Genomic DNA, 22,931 nt, shown 5'->3' on the forward strand with positions numbered 1-22,931 from the left:
GACTGTGTTGAATACGTCTGTTCAGCTACAGTATATACCCTTACTCATGCAGCTGTAAGTAGAGAAATTGGCCCTGAGTCACTAATATTTGCATATAAATTTTACTTACAGTGTGGAAGAAAAAGTAAACACACAAAACTACCATCAGATTCATGGAATATTCTGGAGTTTGTTCTTACTGCACTGCTTATATTAGTGATTGGCTCACAATCTGCAACACCTCCATTTCTCTAAATAAAGAAACATTAACTTTGGAACGTTCTGTGCAGGAGAATTTCTGACAAAAAAAAAAAAGATTAAAAAATAGTGCCAGAGAAGGTTCAACTTTCCACAGTGTTTCCTCTGAAATGACAATGGGAAAAATGGGAAAGAAAAAAGCAAGGCTCAGGCTCCAGTAACAGAGGAGATGAGTTCTGTATCCCCTGAGACATGCACTGTGGCTGATATTGAAGGCACAAAAAAAAAAGGCTTGACATCAAAGTTTGTGCAGGGGGGGCTACCAGGTAGACCAAAAGAGTATGAAGGGAGCTGGTGAAGGTATGGCTTATGTATCAGCCAAGATAAGAAACTCACTGCTGTAACTGAAACTAGAGTGACAAGTGATAAATGACATCATGAAGTGTTTTTAAGTTTTCATCCATAAGAATAAGATGAAGACAAAAAAACGTAATTCCCCTCGAAGAGCAAGGGCTATACTAAAATTTTTATAATCTTTATATTACAACATGATGTGGGCCTGTATTGGTATCTTTGTGACGTGATTGGGCATTGCATTGAAAAAATAAAATGTCTGTCATAGAGCTTTCTCCATGCCCTTTCATATGAATATTTATATTACTTGACATGGTTTCTTGTATCCCCACCCAAGTATCGGCAGTGTTTAGTGACAGCTTGGAGTTTATTGTGGATGTTGAGTAGCCCGATGGCTGATGGGAAGAAGATATTTTTAGTCTTTATAATAATAAATATTAATATTCTTACTTTTGACCAAATTTTAGGTGACATCAGTCTGGAAACCTAAATAAGTATATATTATTTGCTCATACACATGGTCTGAAGCAGTTTGCATAGTACAAACAAGTCTGTTGATGAAGCACAGATTTAGTTCAATATTTAAGCTTAACAGTCAGTATGAACTCTGCTATTGGCTGTCATTACGTCCACCTTTCTAAACTCTCGGTCACGTCCACACGCAAATTTGGCACACTGCTCCTCATCTCATGGGGGTACTGGTGTGTAGCTCCTGTTCTGTTGCTGAATTGGTCGTGCTATTGCTCGCTTGGGTGGATTACAAGGTCCACTTCTGCCCTGTCTCTCGAGCTACTTTTCCTTTTAAGTGTCAGAGTGGAAATTGGTTTTGCTGGAGCAAGGAAAACACCAGTTTGGCTAATTCTATGGTTGAAAGAAGACATCTATTGATTTTGAAACCTGAGTATACAACTAGAGAGCGAGACCAGCCCATCAAAATGGCTTAAGCAAGACCGATCTATTTGGAACCGTGCCTGTTTAATTTCCAGTTGTCAGTTGCATACCTTACATACATTCCACTGTCAAAGAGCAATACTGGGACAATAGATATGCTGCTATATTGCTTATTTTATTGATTCTGCCTTGTTACTGAAATTAAATCCAGTGTATATTTGTTTCTTTTCAGGCCCAACCAATGTGGAAGACTCTGTTCAGTTGCTAATGAAGGATGCAGGTCAGTCAAAAGCTTACGTACTTTTTACTCCATTGTAATTATTGCTCTGTCATGCTGGGAGTATCAGAGTTTGACTGTTCTAACACAAAAATCTTCCCCAACAAAAAAGACCAATTCCAAAGAGCTCTTAGCTGCCTATTGAGATTTCCCTCCCTTGTCAGTAGTATAATATAAGATTGCTACTTTTGCACCACTCCACTATCCATCTGTACATCATATCATTAGTCCCGGTTTTACTCAAAATAAATTACAGAATATGTATCTAAAGTGTTAAACTCCTCTGAATCTGATCATAGACACCTAAATGATTATATTTCCCTTGTTTTTGCTGGTTTATGGTTTTGCTCTTTGTTTCACAAGTTGCCCATATTCAGCCTTACATAATACAAGAGAATTAAAATAATGGAAAACGTCTGTTTCTTTCTCCGTAAATCGGATCCGTCTCTCTTCGTTTTGTTTTTTTTTATCAGTCCTGTTCTCCGCTTTTTGCCATTTCAAAATTCATTACTTCTGAAGATAAATTATAAATAGTAACAGCCACTATTTCTTGTATTGTGTGTTCTTTTATCCCTTTTTATATGATATTGTTCTCATTCTGTCACTCTTTTTCTAATCTCATCTTTTATTTTATTCTTTTATTGCACTCCTCTTCATTTTAGTCACCATTACACCAATTTCTGCCTGAAGCATAACCTATAGTATCATTATTATGATGTCTATGTTTCTATAACATGTACTCTCTTTTGTTTTGTTGTTTTGTATGTTAATATTTGCCTGCATATTTGAAGCATATTCAGCCTACTGTTAGCAGAATGAAAGCTTCACAACAAGCATTAATTTGTTGGAAACCATAGCTACATTCCAGTAACCCCAAATGACTCTACACCGACATTTACCTGACATGTTTTACCTTACCAGTTTTCAAGTTTGCTAATAACATCTCAAGCTTGGTCAAGGCCGGCAGAGCCTGACTGGCTCTGAGCTCTGTAGTTTTAGCTTTAGCCATTTTGCTTTTATTCGCTTCTTTAAAATGTCCATGTTAAGTTGGATGAAGTTACATTTTGTGATGGTCCCCTGCAGTTTAATTCGTCAAATTTTGTTTTCACTTGCGTCAAAGAGCCTCAAGAGCTGTTTGTCTGTGCTGCTGTGCATGTGTTGCACAAGCATTTAACCAATGGTTAAATGAAAAGGTTCTTGTAGGGGAAACATGTCAGTCATATTGTGAATATTGTAACCAGTGTAACTTTTTTCTCTGCAGTATACAATGCAGTGGGATTAGCAGCTTATGAACTGTTTGACAATGTGGACTTTGACCAGTGGTTCAAGAATCAGCTTCTTGGAGAGTTGCAAGTCAGCCATCACAGGTATTCTTTTTGTCTTCTCTAAATATTCTATTTTTAAGTTTGTTTTTTTTATAATGTATTTTAATATTAAAGCACGCACTAATGGAAAAAAAAAATACCAGATCTAACTAAATTAGAAAAGGTTGACCACTTGACCGTGAAATTAGTTTTTGGAATTTCACTCTAATTATTACTGGTTAGATAACATTAAACAATAAAATTATTTTTTGGCCTAAATCACTAATGGCCTCACAGAGGTAAATATACCACATCTAAGTAATTTATTAGCCTTCTGTAAGGATTTTATTTTTGTATGACATGGTTACTGAATTATTAAAAGGAAGGTTGTTTCTATTATTATTATTATTATTATTAATTAATTAATTTTTTTGGGGGGGTGGGGGGCTTGAAGGGGGAATACTTACCTTTTTTGAACATGTCTCATTTGACCACATTGGTCTCATTCAGGGTTGAAATGATAATAGTGAAGCAGCTTAGCAATTCTTTTGTAATCGGTTTTTTTACTGTATGCAAGCTCAGTTTCAATGTCTGTTATGTTGCATATGTAACACTCCTTCCAGTGTACTCAAGTTAATTGACTATTAACCTCTCCAGCTTTCTCACAGCCTCACAGCCTGTAGCACATTGAATGCATACAAAAAAGCTCATAAGTAACAAATACTTGGTGTTTTTTCTGTCATGGTTATGTTAAAAAATACTGCTAGTTTTCACATCACTTTACAAGCAGCAGACAAATGCGGACATCAGCAGCAGTCAATAGAAAAACTTTTTTTAAACTGTGAAAGAACTCTGTAAGGGCTCTACAGGCAGTCAGCTAAAGTTACAATGAGTTGCTACATGGATGGATTTAAAAGGTATTAGAGAGACACTGACCAGAGGTGAGATGGTGTGGAAATGAAGAACAATGGAAGTGCCCCCCACACACACACACACACACACACACACACACACACACACACACACACACACACGAAACACAATCAAAGCAGCACTCAGAAGGTTGGTCACCGAGGGTTGGTGCTGACGTCACAGTGCATGGTATTTGATGTCACACTGATTCTTCCTCCAGGCTATGCAAGTGCAGATAACCCCTCTACCTTTACCTGGGGTTTAATCTCTTTTTAAAGCGTAATCCAGTCTTTAAAGAAACAATACAGAATGCAGTTTTACTCTAAGGGAGGATTTAAAATTTTGAGACTCCCGGGAAACACTAAAGATGAGTAAAAAAAACCCCCAAAAACCATTATGTAGTCAAATGCCAGCTCTGAATTTTTCTCAATTGTTTGTGCACTCATGCAAATACACATTAATGGTGTTAGTCGAAGACTATTTGAATTACTGCACCAACCAGAAAACACACAAGTTGCAAATTGGCATATAAATTCTTGAGTTGTGGTCCAAAACATTTTTTGCAAGGCCACAGTGGCCATCTTTTAATCCACTTGAATGTTTCTTCCAAATTTTAAGAATTTTATCCATGGCCTTCCCAATAAAGAGTGTGGATAAAATTAATGGAGAGAGAGATAGGGGCGATGGAGAGGCACAACTTGAATCTGAAAACTCAGTGCCTGAAGCTACGACTGTTGCTAGTGTAGAGGCATTAAAATTGATGCAAGTGACAAATTGAAATTAAAACTGCAAAGTAGAACAGTAATTAGAAGCCAGTAAGAAATTCCCTTTCGGCTAAAACTCTGGAAGCATGTCATATGCGGTGCTCCTCAGCTGCTGGGAAGTGGTGAAGCAATGAGTCTCGTAGTTCTTTTTGCACTACTGTGTGAATGCACAATCAAAGCAGTAGACACTGTGGTATGACTACTCAAAGAAGCGTGACACTCAATATGTGTCATAAATTTTACAAAATGAGTCTGTGTATTTGTTTTTAAAATAAAATACTTTCAATGTTTCATGATGATGGTGAAAGAGTGGCACACAGTGGAACAGCCTGTTCATTGCTTACAATATAAATTCATTATTGTCTTTTATCTTCTCAGTAAAAATGTGATCATAAAAAGACACTGGCCTTATCAATCAGTCAGTCAATATTCCGACTCGTGGTCCACCAAAACAAAGCAAGTCATATAAAACATATCCTTGAGCTGTACTCGGATTCAGCAAAGCCAAGGTTAGTTACATCGAGGACAGCAGATAAACTTTTCAACTCTCATTGATTTCTCTGTTGTGGTGTGCAAATGAAGCTGTGTTTCTGTCACATGGTTCCCACAGTACTTTGATGGGGCTTCTGAAGTTGGAATGTGTATTCATCATGGATGGTTTAAAAAGGGACATGCTTGATGATCTCCCTTGGTGTGTGGAGTTTTTCTCTGTAGCAGTCAGAGGTTTCTGTTTTCAAGTGCTCATGCATGACTGCCTACATCTGTTAAAGGACTTCATCTTTGTGATGCTTGTCTTTACACTGTCAGTATATTATCTTGTTTTTCAAGTTGCAATGTAGTATTTTATTCTCAGCTCTCAGTGGGGTGTACTTCAAATAAGAATACACTTGTGTAATGTTACTGCAATTAACTTGCTGTTTGTAACCTGCCTTATCACAGCCCGCTAACCCCCCTCCCACACACATATGCACACGTTCCTACCTAGTTGATCTAAAGCCACCTGATGTTAAAGCTGTATATTCAGAACACTTTATTATGACTGCAATCCAAACACTTTAAACTTCCAAATATGTGTGATCTGCAGGTTTTTTGATATACAGTGGATCTGAACTACTCATTTTATATAGTATATCTATATATGCACTCCGTGGCTATAAAGTTGAAAGTCACTGTTCCATACAGTAAAGGCCCACATTTTAAAGAGTTGTCACCCTTGTGGCACTTACTGAACCACAGAGCCGTCGTGCTCTTGGTATCAAAGCTAACCAAGCAGACATTAGTGCTTTGCACAGCTCCCCAAGGTTTATAAGTGGAAGTTCTTTTTTTACTGATGCTGCTTTGAAGTTCACCCCAAAGGTGTGTAGGTGGATTTGATACTGCTGAATTGTGGGGTCCAGATCATGAAGTGTTCTATTGTAGACTTGTAATTACTTGTAGTGGCCTGTGCCACCTGACTTATCTCTGCTTTGTTCAACTTTCTGTGATATGCGACATTTTTGAAAGTATCACACCTTTAAAATGTTCTAATAGTCCTTTCTTTTAAAGAATTGTATTGCTACAATTTTTGATATGATTATTACTATATTTAATACCTGATATTGTTACTAATTACATGTTTGTGCTTATGGAAATGATAATAATCACTTTATTTGCTAAACTAAGGGGTTTTTCCTCCTAGTGACTGAGTATACAAAAACAAGCAATTAAAGTCTAAGGTTCTTAGATGATCTTCTGTTCTGATTTCCATGCAGGTTTACACTATTGTGTAGTATACCATTTTCCTTCCCTGAATAGCAACACCTAGCCAGTTGAGCAAAGTTTTTCCATCACTGTGTTTTTCATGCCACTTAGAACTAGGGCTGCCACAAACGATTATTCTGATAGTCGACTAGTCACCAATTATTTTTGCAATTAGTCGACTAATCAGATCATGCGTCCATTGGACTTAAAACATACAACTTATTGCATCTGCTCTTAGGGCTGCTCAATTAATCAAATTTTAATCTCGATTACGATCTGGGCTTTCAACGATCATTAAAAATGACTGAGCCGATTATTAGCACCTCCCTTGTGCTTTACTCTCGCGCTGCTCCGTGGGCAAATCGAGCGCACCTCTCTGCATTTTGAACACGCGTCACAACAATTAAGAGGACCCGAGGGAAGCTCGGAAAGCTAAGCAGAAGTTATTTGGAGAGGAGAGTGACTGCCGTTGGTTGAAAAGAGAGGTAAAAAAAAAAAAACTTCAGTGGTGTGGAAACATTATGGGTTCGCGGAGTCAGACGTGGATCAAGTGGACATAGTGTGTAAACTTTGCTACGGTGTCGTAGCTGCACCACAGAGCAACACTGCAAAGTTCACTAAACATAGATGTTTACATTTTTCATTTATTTCTTATATTGCAAACATTTGCACTGTTATCAGTATTTGCATACTATTTTATATTATTTTTTAAAGTCATTATTCAATACATTGTTATTGTTAAATAAATATCGTCAAATAATCGAGATCTCAATTTCAGTGAAAATAATCGTGATTATCATTTTTGCCATAATCAGCAGCCCTATCTGCTCTTATGTAACTATCGTTAGCTTACAGCTTTAAGTGTTTAAAGTATGTGCTAACTAAAAATAAAGACAAGATGATAGTTTATTAAATTTTAATGAAATCTGCAGATTGTTTCGGTGAAGTTTAATAAACCCAGCCGTCTGCTCCTTGCTATCTAAAATAGCACAGGACACCGGAGTATATTCTCGAGCATCTCACACTTCTGATAATCAGTTGTCTGCTTGACGTTTATTCAGCTGTGTAAAAACTATAACTTTAATCTCAGCCAAACTGATTTACTCAGGAACAAATAAAATACTAAAAAAAAAAGCCAAACAATAACATTTTTAGGTTATCTAAGTGACTTATATATCATGTTTAACCTGAGTAGCGAAAGACGGCGGTGAGTTTGAAAACGATTTGCCAGGAGTCCGGTGTTCTCACGGGCTCTAGTGAGCCTTGCCCCCGGCTAGCTATCAAGCTGGTGGGTAACAGACGTCTCTGAAAATGTCGGAGCGCTTTTGAAAATATGTGGTGTCTTGATAAACTGAGCAAATATTTGAAGTTTATACAGCTACATTCTCACCTGAAAATATTAAACGTTTATTTTGTGACCCAGAAAGAATAATAAGAGTAATATTAAAACTAACTAGCTGCCGCCATTGTTGGAAACTGAGCAGGGCCGCGCTATGAATTCTGGGACACAGCTTCTCCTTCTTCGGGGTTTAACAGCAGCTGGCATCCTTGTACATGCATTGCTGCCATCTTCTGTGTCAGTCCGTTATTACACTCTTAAATCCTACTACTTATTCCTGCATCTTTTGTGATCTTACAAAGCTTCAAATGACGCGTCGACTATTGACTATGTGCACGTTAGCATATGCTACTTCCGGTGCGGAAACTCCTGTGGGGAGCTTTGTTTCCGGTGTCCTATTCACGCCCTGTTTACGGTCCAAACCAAGTTAAGCAAATGAATGAATCAAGCGGCGATTTACATTTCTATAGATGTTTTGGGCATTTACCCAATATATCTGTAAATGATGTTCATCGACTTGTCGATATTTTTTCCCCGCGCCTCAGAGCAAAAGAGAAAAGGGATTCAAATGTTATATTTCTCAGCTGTCCCTCGTTTATCGCGGGTGTTATGTTCTAAAAATAACCAGCGATAGGTGAAATCAAGTAGCCAATTTTATTTTTTGACGGTGCAAAACGTTTCGTGGACATCGTGGACATACAGTACTGCACTTCAGAGTCACACTGCTCACGATTGATGCAGCAATTCTGTACCGTACAGTAGAGACGTCACGGAGATCGTCTGCAGCAATCAGGATGCAGGACACAATGTGATGTAAAAAAAAGCATGCAAACTTGCACTAAAAAATCTCCGAAACAGCGAGGTGAAAGGTGAACCGCGTTATTAGCGAGGGACCGCTGTAATTTTGAAGGTAAGTCACAACATACCCTTCATACATACTAATGTATAGAAACCCTTACCAGCAATCATTCATTTTTTGTGTGGCTTTTTTCACGGTTTGTTAACATGCTGTGTAGGTGTGTATTTGACTAGCTGATATCGACATAACGGGGAAACATCTGGTTTGACTATTCTTCACCTGTAGTTTGAATAATGAACATTTGCCTGTTTAAATCATAAGACCAGTCACTATACAGAGATGTGCTTCTGAATGCGGACGATGTGTCTTCTGCTGCAGTGATGCAAACAACTGATCGATCTAAACTCCTTAAACGTCAAAATTGATCATTAGATTTTTTATGACACAACAGTGGTGAGTGTTCCCACCTTCTGCTCTTTGTAACTTAACGCGATCTTTTTGTTTTCGAGTTTTGGACATGATTTTGGAGTATATCTTCGCAGTAGCGATTGACCGCAAAGTAAAGCTACCGGAAATGTACAACCCCACATCCGGTCTCAAACTAGGAAGTTAGCATTTTCTCGTGCACAGGGTCAATTAAATTAGTCGTCAACGATTTTGATGGTCGACGTAATCGTGACTAGTCGACGTAATCGTGGCAGCCCTACTTAGAACTCACTTTTTCATTTTAGTAGCTTCATACACTTTATTTGGTGTAAAGTAATTAGACGGGGAAAGGGACTCGTTAGGAAATAGAGGGTTTGGTTCCACCAATCTGAGTCGCTGCTCATCTTATGAATGCTTGGGCGAAACTTTAACCAGCCATAACATGTACTTGCTCAATTTTAATCAGCATGCTTGACCTAACCTAAACATCTAAAAACTTTAAAATGTATTCATCTATTTAAGTGGGGGCCTTACATCTTGTGATAATTTGAGTATGTAAAGAGATTAGGGCAGTACACGCACACGCACACACACCAGCCACTACTAGCAACAAATAAAGCACAGCATCAGAATAGCTAAAATAGCTCTCTAACTTGGCAGTGTCAGTAAGAAGAAAGAAGCAGAGGGACAATACCTGTTTGGTATTTGCAGACGTCACATTCAAAGCAGGTTTTCTGGCTGACACACTTACTTGATGCACATTTGTCACTGTTACCAGAACATTCCCAGATGCTGCACTGTCTGCCTTCCTTGGCCCTTTGGGTATTCACTGTTGGGAGTGTTTAATATGGCGTGCATATTGTGATCTCACATTTTCACACATAATAGAATCCCAGAGATCCACAGTAATATGCTCAGGTGACAGGTATAATTGTTATTAATGCAAGAAAAACCTGTTTCTTTGCAAATAACAGTATCATTGCAATAGCTGAATCAATGTCTTTGGCAAACTCCTTTCACTCACAGGATTTTCTGTTTCCTGCTTGGATACGGTTTCTGTGCCACTTATCATCTTGAGTTGTTTCTTTAGGGTTGAATATATTCTTTAGATCAGAAAGAATAAATTTCCATTCCATTTTAAAACAAATCAGCATTTCAGGGCTGTGGGTCCCTAACTGTTTAGCAAAGTGTTGCCTAAGAATGCAAACTTAAAAAGTCTACAGTTCATGGTGTTTACAACTGAGATCTGAGTTACTTACAAGACTTAAAAACAACTTGAATATAATTTGCATTCAAATGATATTGATTGTGAATTGTGATGGCTGTATTAAAGACAAATCACCCTCCATCTAATGCTTCTGAGCCGCTCATCCAGTAGAAGCTATGTAGATGTTTATTTGCTAGCTTGTGGTTTTTTTTTGGTTTTTTTTTAATGTATTTTTTCTTACAAGGCTTTAATAATGCCCTTGCACCTCTTGCAGTTTGCAGGTTTCATGATAAGTTTAGGCCCTGGATAAGTCTGCTTGTATCACTTGGTGTGAAGTAGTAACAGTGCATGTATTCACACCCAAATCTGTCAGCAAAGCTGCTGTGTGTGGCTTACACCTATGGCTGAGCCTCAGGCAGCCAGTGAGTTGTTTGTCAGTATTTGGCATAATGACTACACAGATGCACATTGTGTACAGTCACACTTGAGCCCTTATGAGAAACAGTACTTTAATTTTTAACTTGCTGTCACTATTTTCCTCCCTTTTCTGCCTAAGCCAAAACAGCTGTCTTACCTGTGACGGGACAGCGTGCCTGACAAGAACAGAGGAGATAGTGAGGCATCTTGAAGCTCATACATATTCAGAACTAACACATGACTTGTATTTGGACATAGCTGAGAACTTTTTTTTGTGTGTGTTATTTACTTGGACATCCCAGTTTAGCCTAAAAAACACATTTTTTGTAACCTAAACAGGTATATGGTTTGTGTTCAATTATTTTGCTTCCAGGCTTTGCCAGCATAGAAGGCTGTGAAACACTTTGGCACTTTGACATTCCCTTTTGTTGCTTGATGTGTCTGTCTGGAGTAAAAAGCATCTGTTGGTTAGCCAAGAGAATTTTCAAAGTTGTTACCTTTTAAGTCTTGGTGTTCTCTTATTGCTAGTTTTAGACACATTGGGTTGATTTTTGTTAGGTTAGCACGTTGTGATACAAACACGTTTACATGGGGTCAAGTCTTGGGGAAAACAAGCACTCACAAAAATGGGCTTATTATGAAGTCCAGAACAAAAGTTTAAGACCACTTGAAAAATGGCAAAAAAATAAATAAATAAATCACATTTTGCATGGTTGGATCTTAACAAGGTTCCAAGTAGAGCTTCAACATGTGACAAGAAGAAATGGGAGGGAGACAAAACATTTGTTTGAGCATGCAATTAATTGAAAACCAGGCTTAAACTGAAACAGGGTGATCAAAAGTTTATGACCACATGCTTTTAAAAGGTCAAATCTGTGCAAAAAAGTGGATTTATTGTTACTTTCTGTCAGGTAGTCACGCTGTCATGACCAGGGATGGGTATCGTTTAGGTTTTATCCGATACCAGTGCCAAACCGGTACTTTTGAAACGGTGCCGGTGCTTAAACGGTGCTCAAACCGGTGCTTAAAGAATGGAGAACACCAACTTTGTCCAAAAACCTCTCATGTTCAGCTGTTTTTTTGTAAAAAGATAACAATGTTAGCCTTTTCTGCAGCTATGGGGCATATATGGTATCACTCTTGGCTGGAAGCAGTGCTTAAACAATGGAAAAAACACAAACTTTATCCAAAAACCTCTCATGTTTAACTGTTTTCCACTTTTTCTTTGGTCATTTTAGCCTTTTTGGCCAGGGTGAAGGGAGCATCTGCCATCAAACAAGAAGACAGCCGCATGTAGCTATGATGATGTTTGCTAGTTCACCTTACATGCATTAATGTAATAACGTGGTTAGCCTACTCAACGTAAATTACACACGAACAACATTAAGCTACTCACGCAGAGAAGAACGGCTGCTGCTGCCATCATCATCCGTCATCATTTCTGCTACACTGGCAGGGCTAGGGGCCAGGACTCTATTCTTCGGGTTTTTGGGGATGTTGCTCCGGGTCCGATAACTGGCAACCCACCCGCAGTAGATGTGCACGGAGTGAGGTCTGCAGCAAGCTATCAAATACGGCGCATTTCTCGGCTTTTAAAAAAAACGCTATGCGTCGCCAGGTGTTTCATCGGATTTGAGGTGTTACCTCCTTTGACAGTATCACAGTATCACCTTAAAGCACTTGTTGCAGGCTGCTGAGTTTGCATATTTTGCTGTGAAGTACAGCCATACATTTGACCGGTCCTCCTTGGGCATTTTTAATCTGTAGCTCTGCTCTAAAAGAACGTACGTACCTGGACCCGCCTACTATCCTCGGAAACGTAAAATGATTGGCTAGAATCTAAAGTGTATCACAGCTCAGGAAAAAAAAAGCACCGAAATAAAGCACCGAAATGTGCGCTGCTTTTCGGTCTGGTTACTACCGTTTATGTCAGAACCGGTGCCATCATGGCACCGGATACCGGTACCCATCCCTAGTCATGACATTCTGATGGCAAAGGCAAAAAACCCCAAAACTTTTCCTTTTTGAACAAGGTCGGGTTGTTGAACTGCATAAGCAGGGTCTCTCACAGCGCGCCATTGCTGCTGAGGTGGGACGCAGCAAGGCAGTCATTTGGAATTTTTTAAATGATCCTGAGGGTTATGAAAAGTCAAGTGGAAGACCCAAAAATTTTAACCAGCACTGAGCCGGAGGATCCAGTTGGCTGTCTGTCAAGACACTGAGACGATCCAACTCCAATTCCTGGAAGTTTGATTTCTGTTGTGTGTTGTTGTTTTGTTTTGTTTTTTTTGTTTTTTTTTTAAATAAAGCATTCACTCACTTCCATTTCTCCTTGTTACATGTTGAAGCTCTGCTTGGAAAGTTGTTAAGATCCAACCATGCAATGTGATTTTTATTTATTTTTTTGTGTGTGTGCCATTTTTCAAGTAGTCTTGAACTGTTGTTTGGGACTGTATTGGGGTTCCATTTTTATCCCTCAACCATGAAGTCTTGTGCTATCACAGGCAGCTTGGACACCCAACTTTGTGAATACAGTAACTCATGAGGCGGCATACATCTAAAATTCTTAGGACTAGTTGAGATTAAGTGTTCTGTAAATCCTGTGAACAGGATCACTCGAGAAAGATGACACCTAGGATTTTCAATATGATTCCACAGGCGCATCTACTAAAAACCTTGGATGCATTCGATTATCGTAACCTTGACCTTTAGGTGACCAGAGGTCAAGTTTTGTGAAAATCTTCTGAATACAGTAGCTGAAATGAGGTGATGTAGGATTTTCACATTTGTACTAAAGGTGCATTTACTTGAAGATGAGGGGTAGCTCTGGCAGCAGCTATTTTTTTTTAATACTACTTGTCATATCATTGCATTTTCTTCAGTTTCTTTTGCATTAGCTCTGATTGTGACTTACAAGCTCTTCCATTTGGTGTTGACTAAGCAAATTAAATTTGAGTCCTAAAATCTAAAAATGGTGCTTAAATCTTTACGGCAGTGATGTAGAACTGTTCACTCGAACCTTAGACCCAGGCTGAATCGCTTTTTGCAGGAATGGTAAAGGGAATTCTTTTGTGCCACTGTGTAAAAGGTTCTTCATACTTTCAGACTTGGAAGTCTCACACTACATTGCTTAGAAATTTTAAGTATTGGGAAAATAAAGTTTTACATACACACAGCAATGTATGAAATAAATTACATTTATGTGGCCTCAACTGTGCAAGATTTCTTTCTCGGCAATAATGTAAAATTCCTTTGGGCTCATTTCTGTCCACGGATTTCCCATGGGCTTGCCAGAAATGATGAACAGGGTTCCTGACAGCTGTGTGAAGTTGTGGAGGAGGAAACAGCTTTAGCATGGATGAGTCATGTCTGACCTTTGACAAATACCTCTGTCAACCTGTCTGTCCATCTGCTTCTCTAATCTTTTCTTCCACTTTGCTACTGCACTAATAATAGACTGTACCACCTGTAATCTCCCTTGCTGAAGCAGATATTCAGTATTTTTTTTCCAGTCATGCACAGATGCAACATAGCCCTGGAAATGTGTAGTCTGTTAGTCACGTCAGTACAAAGTCAGAAATAATGCTGAGACGGTTAAAGATTTATTTGTTGGATACTCAAAGACATTTTGCAACTGGTTTTCTACAACATAATCTAGAAAAAATATTGCTTACATACAGAAATGTTGTTTATTTCTTTGTGCGGGACAGATACTTGCCAAAAATCAAACATTGATAAACCATCACCAAATCAGGAAATGTGTTCCTTACATGGACTTTCCTTCTTTGTCTGTTAATCATAACTCTTCAAATTCAGCCCTGAACTCTGCTGAAATTCCTGTGCCACAGAATTAAAGATTAAAAAATGCATACATGTTAGCATTTGCAGATTTTAAAAAATTGTCTTTACCAATCTTGGCTCACGATGCCGTCTCATTTTTGTGTGGCAATGCTGCTGTGGTCGCAGTTTTTGTCTCTAAACTTTCCTGACGTCTGTGATCTGAGCATCATGCATCTCCTTCCACATTGCCAATTTTTCTGGCTGGTTCCTCGTTTTGGATGCAGACAAACTCTCTTTAATTAAAGCCGATGCCATTGCCTGTTGATTCTTGGATGTGCCTGTTGATGCCTCATATGTGTGCTTATTCGTTAATTAAATGCTTGCCCTTAGACTTATTCCAGAGTTGAAAGCAATATGGAAATTTTATTGGGGCCAAGATTTGAAGGGACCGTTATTAAGGTTTTGGTGGAAAGTAAGTAGGGTTCAAACATGAAGCTGAAATTTTGTTAGATTAAGGAAAAGTGGTGCAAGTCTAAAGGATAAAGGTACTATATTCTCAGAGTTTTAAGAACATCAAACATTAGCAATAGCCGCAGATTTTAACTTGTGTGAGTGATAGTATGATAACAGATGATCATGGGATAATTTACATGCAGTGTCACTCTCTCTTTGGATCAGAGATGCTAGCATTTTGATTTATTGAGAGCTGGTTGAATGTTCCCAGTTGCCTGTTTACTGCCAGTGGCATTGGCATACCTGCTTTCTCATTTTGGAACCATCACGTGTTATTGCCTCAAAAAAACCTGTGGAAATCCAGTTTGTCTGGTTAACTCTATTTTACTTTAAAGGTCATCGATGGATTGTTCATTCTTCTTTGATGCTCCAGTTCTGCTGAGCACTTTAACCACTTTAGTTTCTAAATGTGATCCTGTGCAGCAGGTCTTTCATTTAATGTTATTTGCTATACATTTTTTTTTAAGATCAAGACTTGTAGCTTGTTTTGTGCATACACACTAGAGCTGACGATTTGCTTCATAGTCCAGTCGTCCTGTTGCCCCTCATGGTATCTCCAGTGAGTGATGGCATCGCTGCTGGGTGCCAGAGCATCATACCACTGTGGTATCCATGTGTATCCACTCGATATAATATGTACCCTGTTATGGTTTTACTATATCGTCCCCCTCTGTGTTGCAGGTATTGGTTATATGTGGAAGCGGGACACTGTAGCTTGGCTTTTTTAAAAATTATTATGAATCTCAGAACAATGATAATATTATCGATTTATTGCATCAGTGGGTAAACTGGAAAAAAATAGCCTTGACTGGTGAGCTATCACTATTAACCTTTTGACCGTCATCGATCCCTGACATCATCCTCCATCAGCACGACTCTAATGCACACATGCAAGGTTGTTTTTCCATCTCCACCTCCTGAGTCATACTGTTGTTTAGCATCTTCTGGCTGGTGGCCCAGGCTATGATCTCTGCCTCCCTGTGGATGTTTGACAGGAAGCCAACAAGAGTGTCACTCCCTATCCTCATCTGTCTCTTCCCTTGTCCTTCAGTCCCTATCATTACTGTCCAGGTGGTCCTTAGACATACAAAAGGAGCTTGCCAAATATAATTGTCTGAAAAATAACTTCCAAACGTATAGCGTCTTGCAATTTAGACATGCAGCTTGCTTTTGTCACATAACTACTCCACACAAGTATTTTTTTTTTATTAAGTATTCTAGTTTTCTAACTAGGCCAATTCTCTTACTTGGTCATTAGTCACAAGATTCATTGTCCCTCAGGCTTTCAGTTTCTTGCTCATATGAATTCAGCTAAACAAATGCACATACAGTAGAATATGTCTGAACAAATACATTCTTTACACTCCAAGTTCAGACTTATCTAGGGTGTAATAAAGTGACAGTGATATTTACCTGAGAGCGCAAATTGTGCCATAGCCTCCAGCATACAGGAGGCAACAATAAAAAAACACAACACAAAAAACAATTCTGAATAAGCCTTAAACAATGACAGTGCAGATTTCATTATTTGAATAGGCCCAGCAGTTTTAAATGGTCTGCTAACTACTGCTGTGTATTCACATTATGGTTCTAAGATTATAGCGCCAGCTGGTTAATTTCTCCATATTACGATATAATTGAAGAGCACAGAGTAGTCATCTGTTCAGGTTTTCAGCTAAAAGTTACTTTGTCTTCTTCTGTCCTGCAGGTACAAGTTGATTCGTCGACGAGTCATCTGGCTAATAGGGCAGTGGATTTCTGTCAAGTTCAAATCTGACCTTCGACCTTTACTCTATGAGGTCATCTTAAGTCTCATGCAGGATCCCGACTTGGTGGTAAGGCAGCTACATACAGGTTTTTTTTCCCACTCAAAACTGCTTGGTGATTAATGTGCCAGGTTCTCTTACAAAAAAAACCTCCTGTTCAGTTCATAATGACTGAAATGGGCTGTTAGTGAAAGTGCACAGCCGGCTACACAAACAGTTTTCTGCTTAATAGCGTGAAACCACAGCCACTGTGCTGCCATCTTTCTACATAAAAAAGCCAAATGTAATCAGAGTTTGTGACAAGCTTTTTCCATCTTTTTTCTCAACTTACTGTTTACTGTAGATTTTATATTTTGAATTTTTCCTTTACTATCCACTAACATTTTTATTTAGCTGTGGCCTTGACAAAACCATAACCCCAATTTGGACTGAGTTTCACCTTAAGGTAAAATTAGATTAATCATTTGATATGCTTTCTGCCTCATGCACTTGATTGTTTTCTTTTAACATAATTTATATCTAGTAATATGATAGCATTTTAATTAAAGTTAAGATTTTAAAACTTAATCTCCGAACAGCCAGAAATGTGATCAGGGATTGGTTCACTCAAGAGGTAGCAGTTAAATATCATTTTCTGTGTCCACTAACTGACACTCAATTATCATCTGTCATGTTGTGGGGGTATGATGTTGAATACAAAATACATTTCATGTATATTGAGTAAAATTCATTGCAGATTGCTGACTTTTCTTTGCCAGTAGGTGGCTAGTTAGGATAGTTACTCACTATTAACAGAGATAGATTTGTGCCTGTATGTAGACTGGAAAATGTACTGCGCATTTGAATTTCAACAACCTTCTATTAAGCTGTGAAACACTACTTAATGCTCTTAGAGAAGTTTGTTCAGGGTTCAAATACAATTCAAATAGCAGACCTGAACAAATCAGGAACATGTCATTCAAACGGGCTCACTTTTTGTGGAACTGAGTGTTTCTATCCGTTCCTGTACATGCAACAGGAGTTGTCAGTCATTTTTATAGGTTAGAATTTAGAATAAAAACGTGTGTACTTTAGGGCTGCCACGATTAGTCGACTAGTCACGATTACGTCGACTATCAAAATCGTCAACGACTAATTTAATAGTCGACGCGTCGTTTGAAGCTTTGTAAGATCACAAAAGATGCAGGAATAAGTAGTAGGATTTAAGAGTGTAATAGCGGACTGAAACAGAGAAGAAGCAGCAGTGTCCAGTATCGTAGCTGTGTCCAAATTCAGGAACCGCATCCTCCTGTGCAATTGTAGGCCGATTACATTACAGCGGCATGACGAAGACTGTCCAAATTCGAAGACTCAAAGACAAATGCGGCCTTCGTTTCCCCAGATTTGAAGGATGGGTCGGGTGTATACTTCGTGGCCCAACCTATCCCAGAATTTATAGCGCTGCCCTGCTCAGTTTCCAACAATGGCGGCAGCTAGTTAGTTTTAATATTACTCTTATTATTCTTTCTGGGTCACAAAATAATTTAGTATTTTATTTGTTCCTGAGTAAATCGGTTTGGCTGAGATTAAAGTTATAGTTTTTGCACAGCTGAATAAACGTCAAGCAGACAACTGATTATCAGAAGTGTGAGATGCTCGAGAATATACTCCGGTGTCCCGTTATATTTTAGATAGGAAGGAGCAGACGGCTGTTTCATTAAAATTTAATAAACTATCATCTTGTCTTTATTTTTAGTTAGCACATACCTTAAACACTTAAAGCTGTAAGCTAATGATAGTTATATAGTTAACAAATTTATAGTTATATAAATTTTGCAAATTTGTTTTTACATGAAAAGGCCCAATTTCCATGTCAAATATTCAATGGTGGGGAGAGTTGTATCTATAGCTATGACCCAGATAACCAAGCACAAGTCTATGCCGTGCAAAAGCCTGCAGTCTTCTTGACTAATAAAGGCACATCTGATATGCCAATTGATGAGCACTGCTGTAGTCCTTCAGATGTCTTGGGGAGTACAAATATCAAAACAGTTGTAACAGTTTCAACTCCCCAACACTCACACTCGCACAATCTGCTGGCCTCAGATTTGTCTTTGTTCTACCGAAACAAAATTTAAGTTGTAGTGAAGTGAGCCTCAAAATGATGTCATGATAGATCAAGGAAATTTGCTATAGTGATATTCTTGGCAAAACAGGAGGGGGGAAAAAAATAACTCAATAATGTTTTCAGTGATTGCAGCTTGAAGGCAGCATTTCATAGTTCAAACAGACTTGTCTTGTTCTGCCTCTTAGGTAGTCTAAATGTGTAGCGCCACTATATCAAATTTAGCCTAATTGAAATCACTAATGATTTTTGCTTTTTAAAGATCCAGCCTGAACTTTGATCATAATTTGTGTGGTGTTACCTTATATACGTTTGGCTGCTTTGATCCAGATGTTGTGCACAGATGGTTTTTATTGCACTTAAAAAAAATGCGCACTTAATGTGATAATTTAGTTACATGTCAGTATTATCTATTTTACTCTTATTTACACCCTGTGTAGGTAAATGGACTTTGTAAATCGTTTGTGATATAAAGTAGAGATTAATTTCAGTGCTGTTACCATTTCAGCGGCATTTTCTCATACAAACCTGCATTTACATAACTGACCAGCTCACTAATCATGTTGTAGTTCCTGATCAGCATCTGTCGGGGCCAATTAGAAAGTCTTTACCTGAATGAATTGTTAATCAAACCTCGAGACTTATAAACAATCTAAGTTGTTAATATCCTTGTTGCTGCTCTGTTTTCCTTATTAACATGGAAAGTTATTCACTTATTTAATTATGACATATTGTGTCCAAAAATTAGACTGAAGCGCCTTGTCATAGTCACATTGTATTTAAAAGATAGATGTAGGAGCTCATGCTGCAGTGCAGCAAACTCTTCATTGTTATGGAAAAAGGAAGCTCATTTGGTTGCATAAAGAAGTCTAATTGTGCAGAAGTCTATGGTAAAAACAACATGATCTGTGACCTGTAATACTTTCCCGATGAGTTAAAGGCCTCAGTCATTGTACTGAATGCAATATGATATGCTTTTTTGTAATTTATGGTGCCATTTACTGTTAAAAAGGGTGATAAGGCAGTGGCCCTCGGTGTCTTGATCAGATTAACATTTTGATTATCACAAGCATGCTCTCTTAAATAGTTTTGCGATGCTAATCATTTCAAGTTAATTGCTTATTGGATAAAAAAGAGTATCATTAATAAGGGTGTTTTCTTCTACAGGAAGTGGTCTGTGTCTAATTGGAGTCTAGTATGTATTTGGTTTGCTGTTTGCACTGTAAATTGCATGTACAATCCAACAGTTATGTTATTGTATTTACAACCGGTTTAACATGGTTAGTTATTCAAGATGCGAATATATCTGTAATTGCTTTCCTTCTGAGAAAGAAGTATGCAGTATACGCAGACTTCTGTGGTAGTGTTGCACACTCCGGGAGCTTTATATGTGAGACAGCCATCCATGCACACGCTTTATTAGCATCCATCAGCGGCATTCATGAGCTAAATCACAGATCACAGATGCGTGTTACTTGGATTGTGACAGGTTTTTTTTTTATCTCCTCATTTTCTTCAAGGTGTTCTAGTTTTTGCAGCATTCTTGTTTGTTTACTCACAGAGTCTTAGTAAAGGTTAAAAATAGTCTTGTGGTGAGTTTAAGCTTTTAACTCCTTGAGCTTTTACACATACATACACATACACGTATTTATGTGAACACTAATCATTAATTTGTTTTTTTCTCTCTCATGTATTATAAAGCAACTTAACTCATCAGTAACTACAAATTGTGGAAATGGTTGTTGCTTATCTGCCAGCATTTTTTTTAATTAACACTTACAATTTTTCAGTGAGCACTAGCTGAAATGTTTTCCAGAAGAGGATATGCATTTGTGTTACTTAATATGCATGTAGGTTTCTTAGATGATGCTCATTATCATTTTACTTCAGATGATTGTTTTGGATTTGGTATTGCTTTTTCACGTTACTTTTATCTTAGTCAGATTCACTGAGTTGGTTAAATGTAAGTTTTCCCTGGTTAGACCTTCAGTTACATTTATAGTTGGCATAAATCTGATGATTTTTATTTTATTTTATTTTATTTTTGGCTTCTTAACCCCTCAGATATTTTGTACATCAGTAACATTTTAAAGTGAATGTTTCATGTGACTGAATCAGTGTCGGACAATACGTATGTTTTGTATAAGACCCATCTGAGTATTTTATCTCCATCTTTTAACCCATGTTTTTTCTCTATGCTTTGTTGAATTAGAATGTAGTTTCACTCATAAGTATTCCAATTGCCAACAAGGCCAGTGCTGATGGCACTTGCAGAGTCCACTTCATCAACATACTCCTTTTGTTGCTGGTTAATGTATGCGGAATTATTAAAACCATATTCAGTATTTTATGAACATGCAGACAGAAGGGCTGTGTTTTTTCTTCGTGTCTAAACCAGACTGTCTGAATTTCAGATTTATCTTTCATTAATGTACTTTTTCCATTTGTTTTGTTCGTCACCTGTATTTTCAGTATAGAACAGATGCTTAAACATTTTGTCTATGGATTTATAATATTGTTAGCCCATATTATTATTGTTATACAAATGATTGTATTCATTTAAAATGGTCAAATGTATCATATCTGTTTAGTGGACAAATATCATACAGCTTATATTTTATTGACTAAGCTGCTGCCTAATGTGTCAATGCGTGAGTTGTAAGTTAATTACCAAAGAGATGCAGACCTTAGATTATGCTTACTTACAGTTACTGCAGTCATGTCATTTTTTAAAAATAAAAAATAATATGAGAATCAGTTTATTTTCTGTGCTTCAGAAATATGAGCTGTTCATAGTGTTAGAAAAGTATAAACACCACAAGCTGGAGAAGTTGTTATGCTGCTTATTTGAGTAAGTCAATTAATAATTGAGAAAAATGTGCCAGTGTGAGTGTGATCATACCACTGGTTTGGTGCCAGTAATTCCAAAACCTTGACTTGGCATGATATGATGAGGCAGAATAAATGGAGACCAAAATCTTCAGTAAAAATGGCTCAGGATTTTATAGATATTTGTGATTTCTGAATTAAAAAATTAAATGCAAACGCCTTTTCTTTCTACTATTGTCCTTTAAAAAACAGAACAATTATACATTTAATTCGGAATTGGCAGTATTTTATACATGTAGAAATATGCATGAAAATAAGGAGGATAAATTATGATATGATTGACGTGGTGGAAGCAAAGAATATACGTACGTGTGTGTGTGTGTGTGTGTGTGTGTGTGTGTGTGTGTGTGTGCGTGCGTGCGTGCGTGCGTGCGTGCGTGCGTGCGTGCGTGCGTGTGTGTGTGTGTGTGTGTGTGTGTGTGTGTGTGTGTCAGTCATAAGAATGGAGAACACAAATCTTGTTTATTAAAATTTTGATTTCTGCAGTTTTCTGGCTTTACCCTAACAGAGTAACTTTAAAAATCAAAGAAGATTATTTAACTTCTTGTGTTGTTTGAAAATGATTGTGTTATGTGCATAAATGATGATGGTAATGCTTGTGAAACTGTCAATATTTTTTAGTCAAGATAAGAAGTATTGAGAGAAAATCTGAGGGTCAAGATCAGATCAATGGGGTGCTCCATATTCATAAAGAATTTTTTTTGTGTGTGTGTGTGTGTGTGTTGTACAACACAAACAGAAAGACAGAGGCCAATTGAGTTTTCCAGTCAGTGTATGAATATGAGATGATCTGTGATCCAGATTTGAAACCCCATTTGTATTATCGTGGAAGGGAAAATGCAATTTAAGCACCTTTTTGGGGAAATTTGCTATGCAGACCTTGCAAAAATGTTTGCAGGCTAAAAACGTAACAAAATAGTCAAAATCACACATATTGGTTTGTTGTATTAAAAGAATTTCTCAGATCTGGGTTAGCAAATCTGGCCAAAGGACCAATAAGTTCATGCCATGCTGATGTGTCCACAGTCCATCTGTCCATAATTCACAAGATTTTCTTTTCCTCCTACAGTAACAGATTTAAGCAAATTCTCACTGATCACCTAAGGGTTCTTCACCCAAATTGCGCTCATTTGTCAGTTTACAGGCAATAACCTGAGAGTTGTAACTGATCATTAGATGGATGACGACCTATGACTGTTCTGGGTTATCTTACCTGAATATACCCAAACAGGCATGTGAATTTAAAGCTTGAGACATGTTAGTAGACTGGCA

General features: G+C 37.8%; 1 protein-coding gene across 1 annotated transcript in view; it reads left to right on the plus strand.

Annotated features, from left to right (window-relative positions):
• Window positions 1-22,931, plus strand: part of ipo11 (importin 11) — a 119,577-nt gene that overhangs the window by 38,557 nt on the left and 58,089 nt on the right. Inside the window, exons 14-16 of the mRNA XM_084947468.1 lie at window positions 1,655-1,702; window positions 2,961-3,066; window positions 16,609-16,735. Coding sequence (XP_084803594.1) covers window positions 1,655-1,702; window positions 2,961-3,066; window positions 16,609-16,735 — 281 coding nt within the window. The remainder of the gene's footprint in view (window positions 1-1,654; window positions 1,703-2,960; window positions 3,067-16,608; window positions 16,736-22,931) is intronic.

Source organism: Perissodus microlepis, chromosome 12, assembly GCF_051167445.1.
Source record: "Perissodus microlepis isolate ML-2025 ecotype Zambia chromosome 12, ASM5116744v1, whole genome shotgun sequence".
NCBI classification, from domain to species: Eukaryota; Metazoa; Chordata; class Actinopteri; order Cichliformes; family Cichlidae; genus Perissodus; species Perissodus microlepis.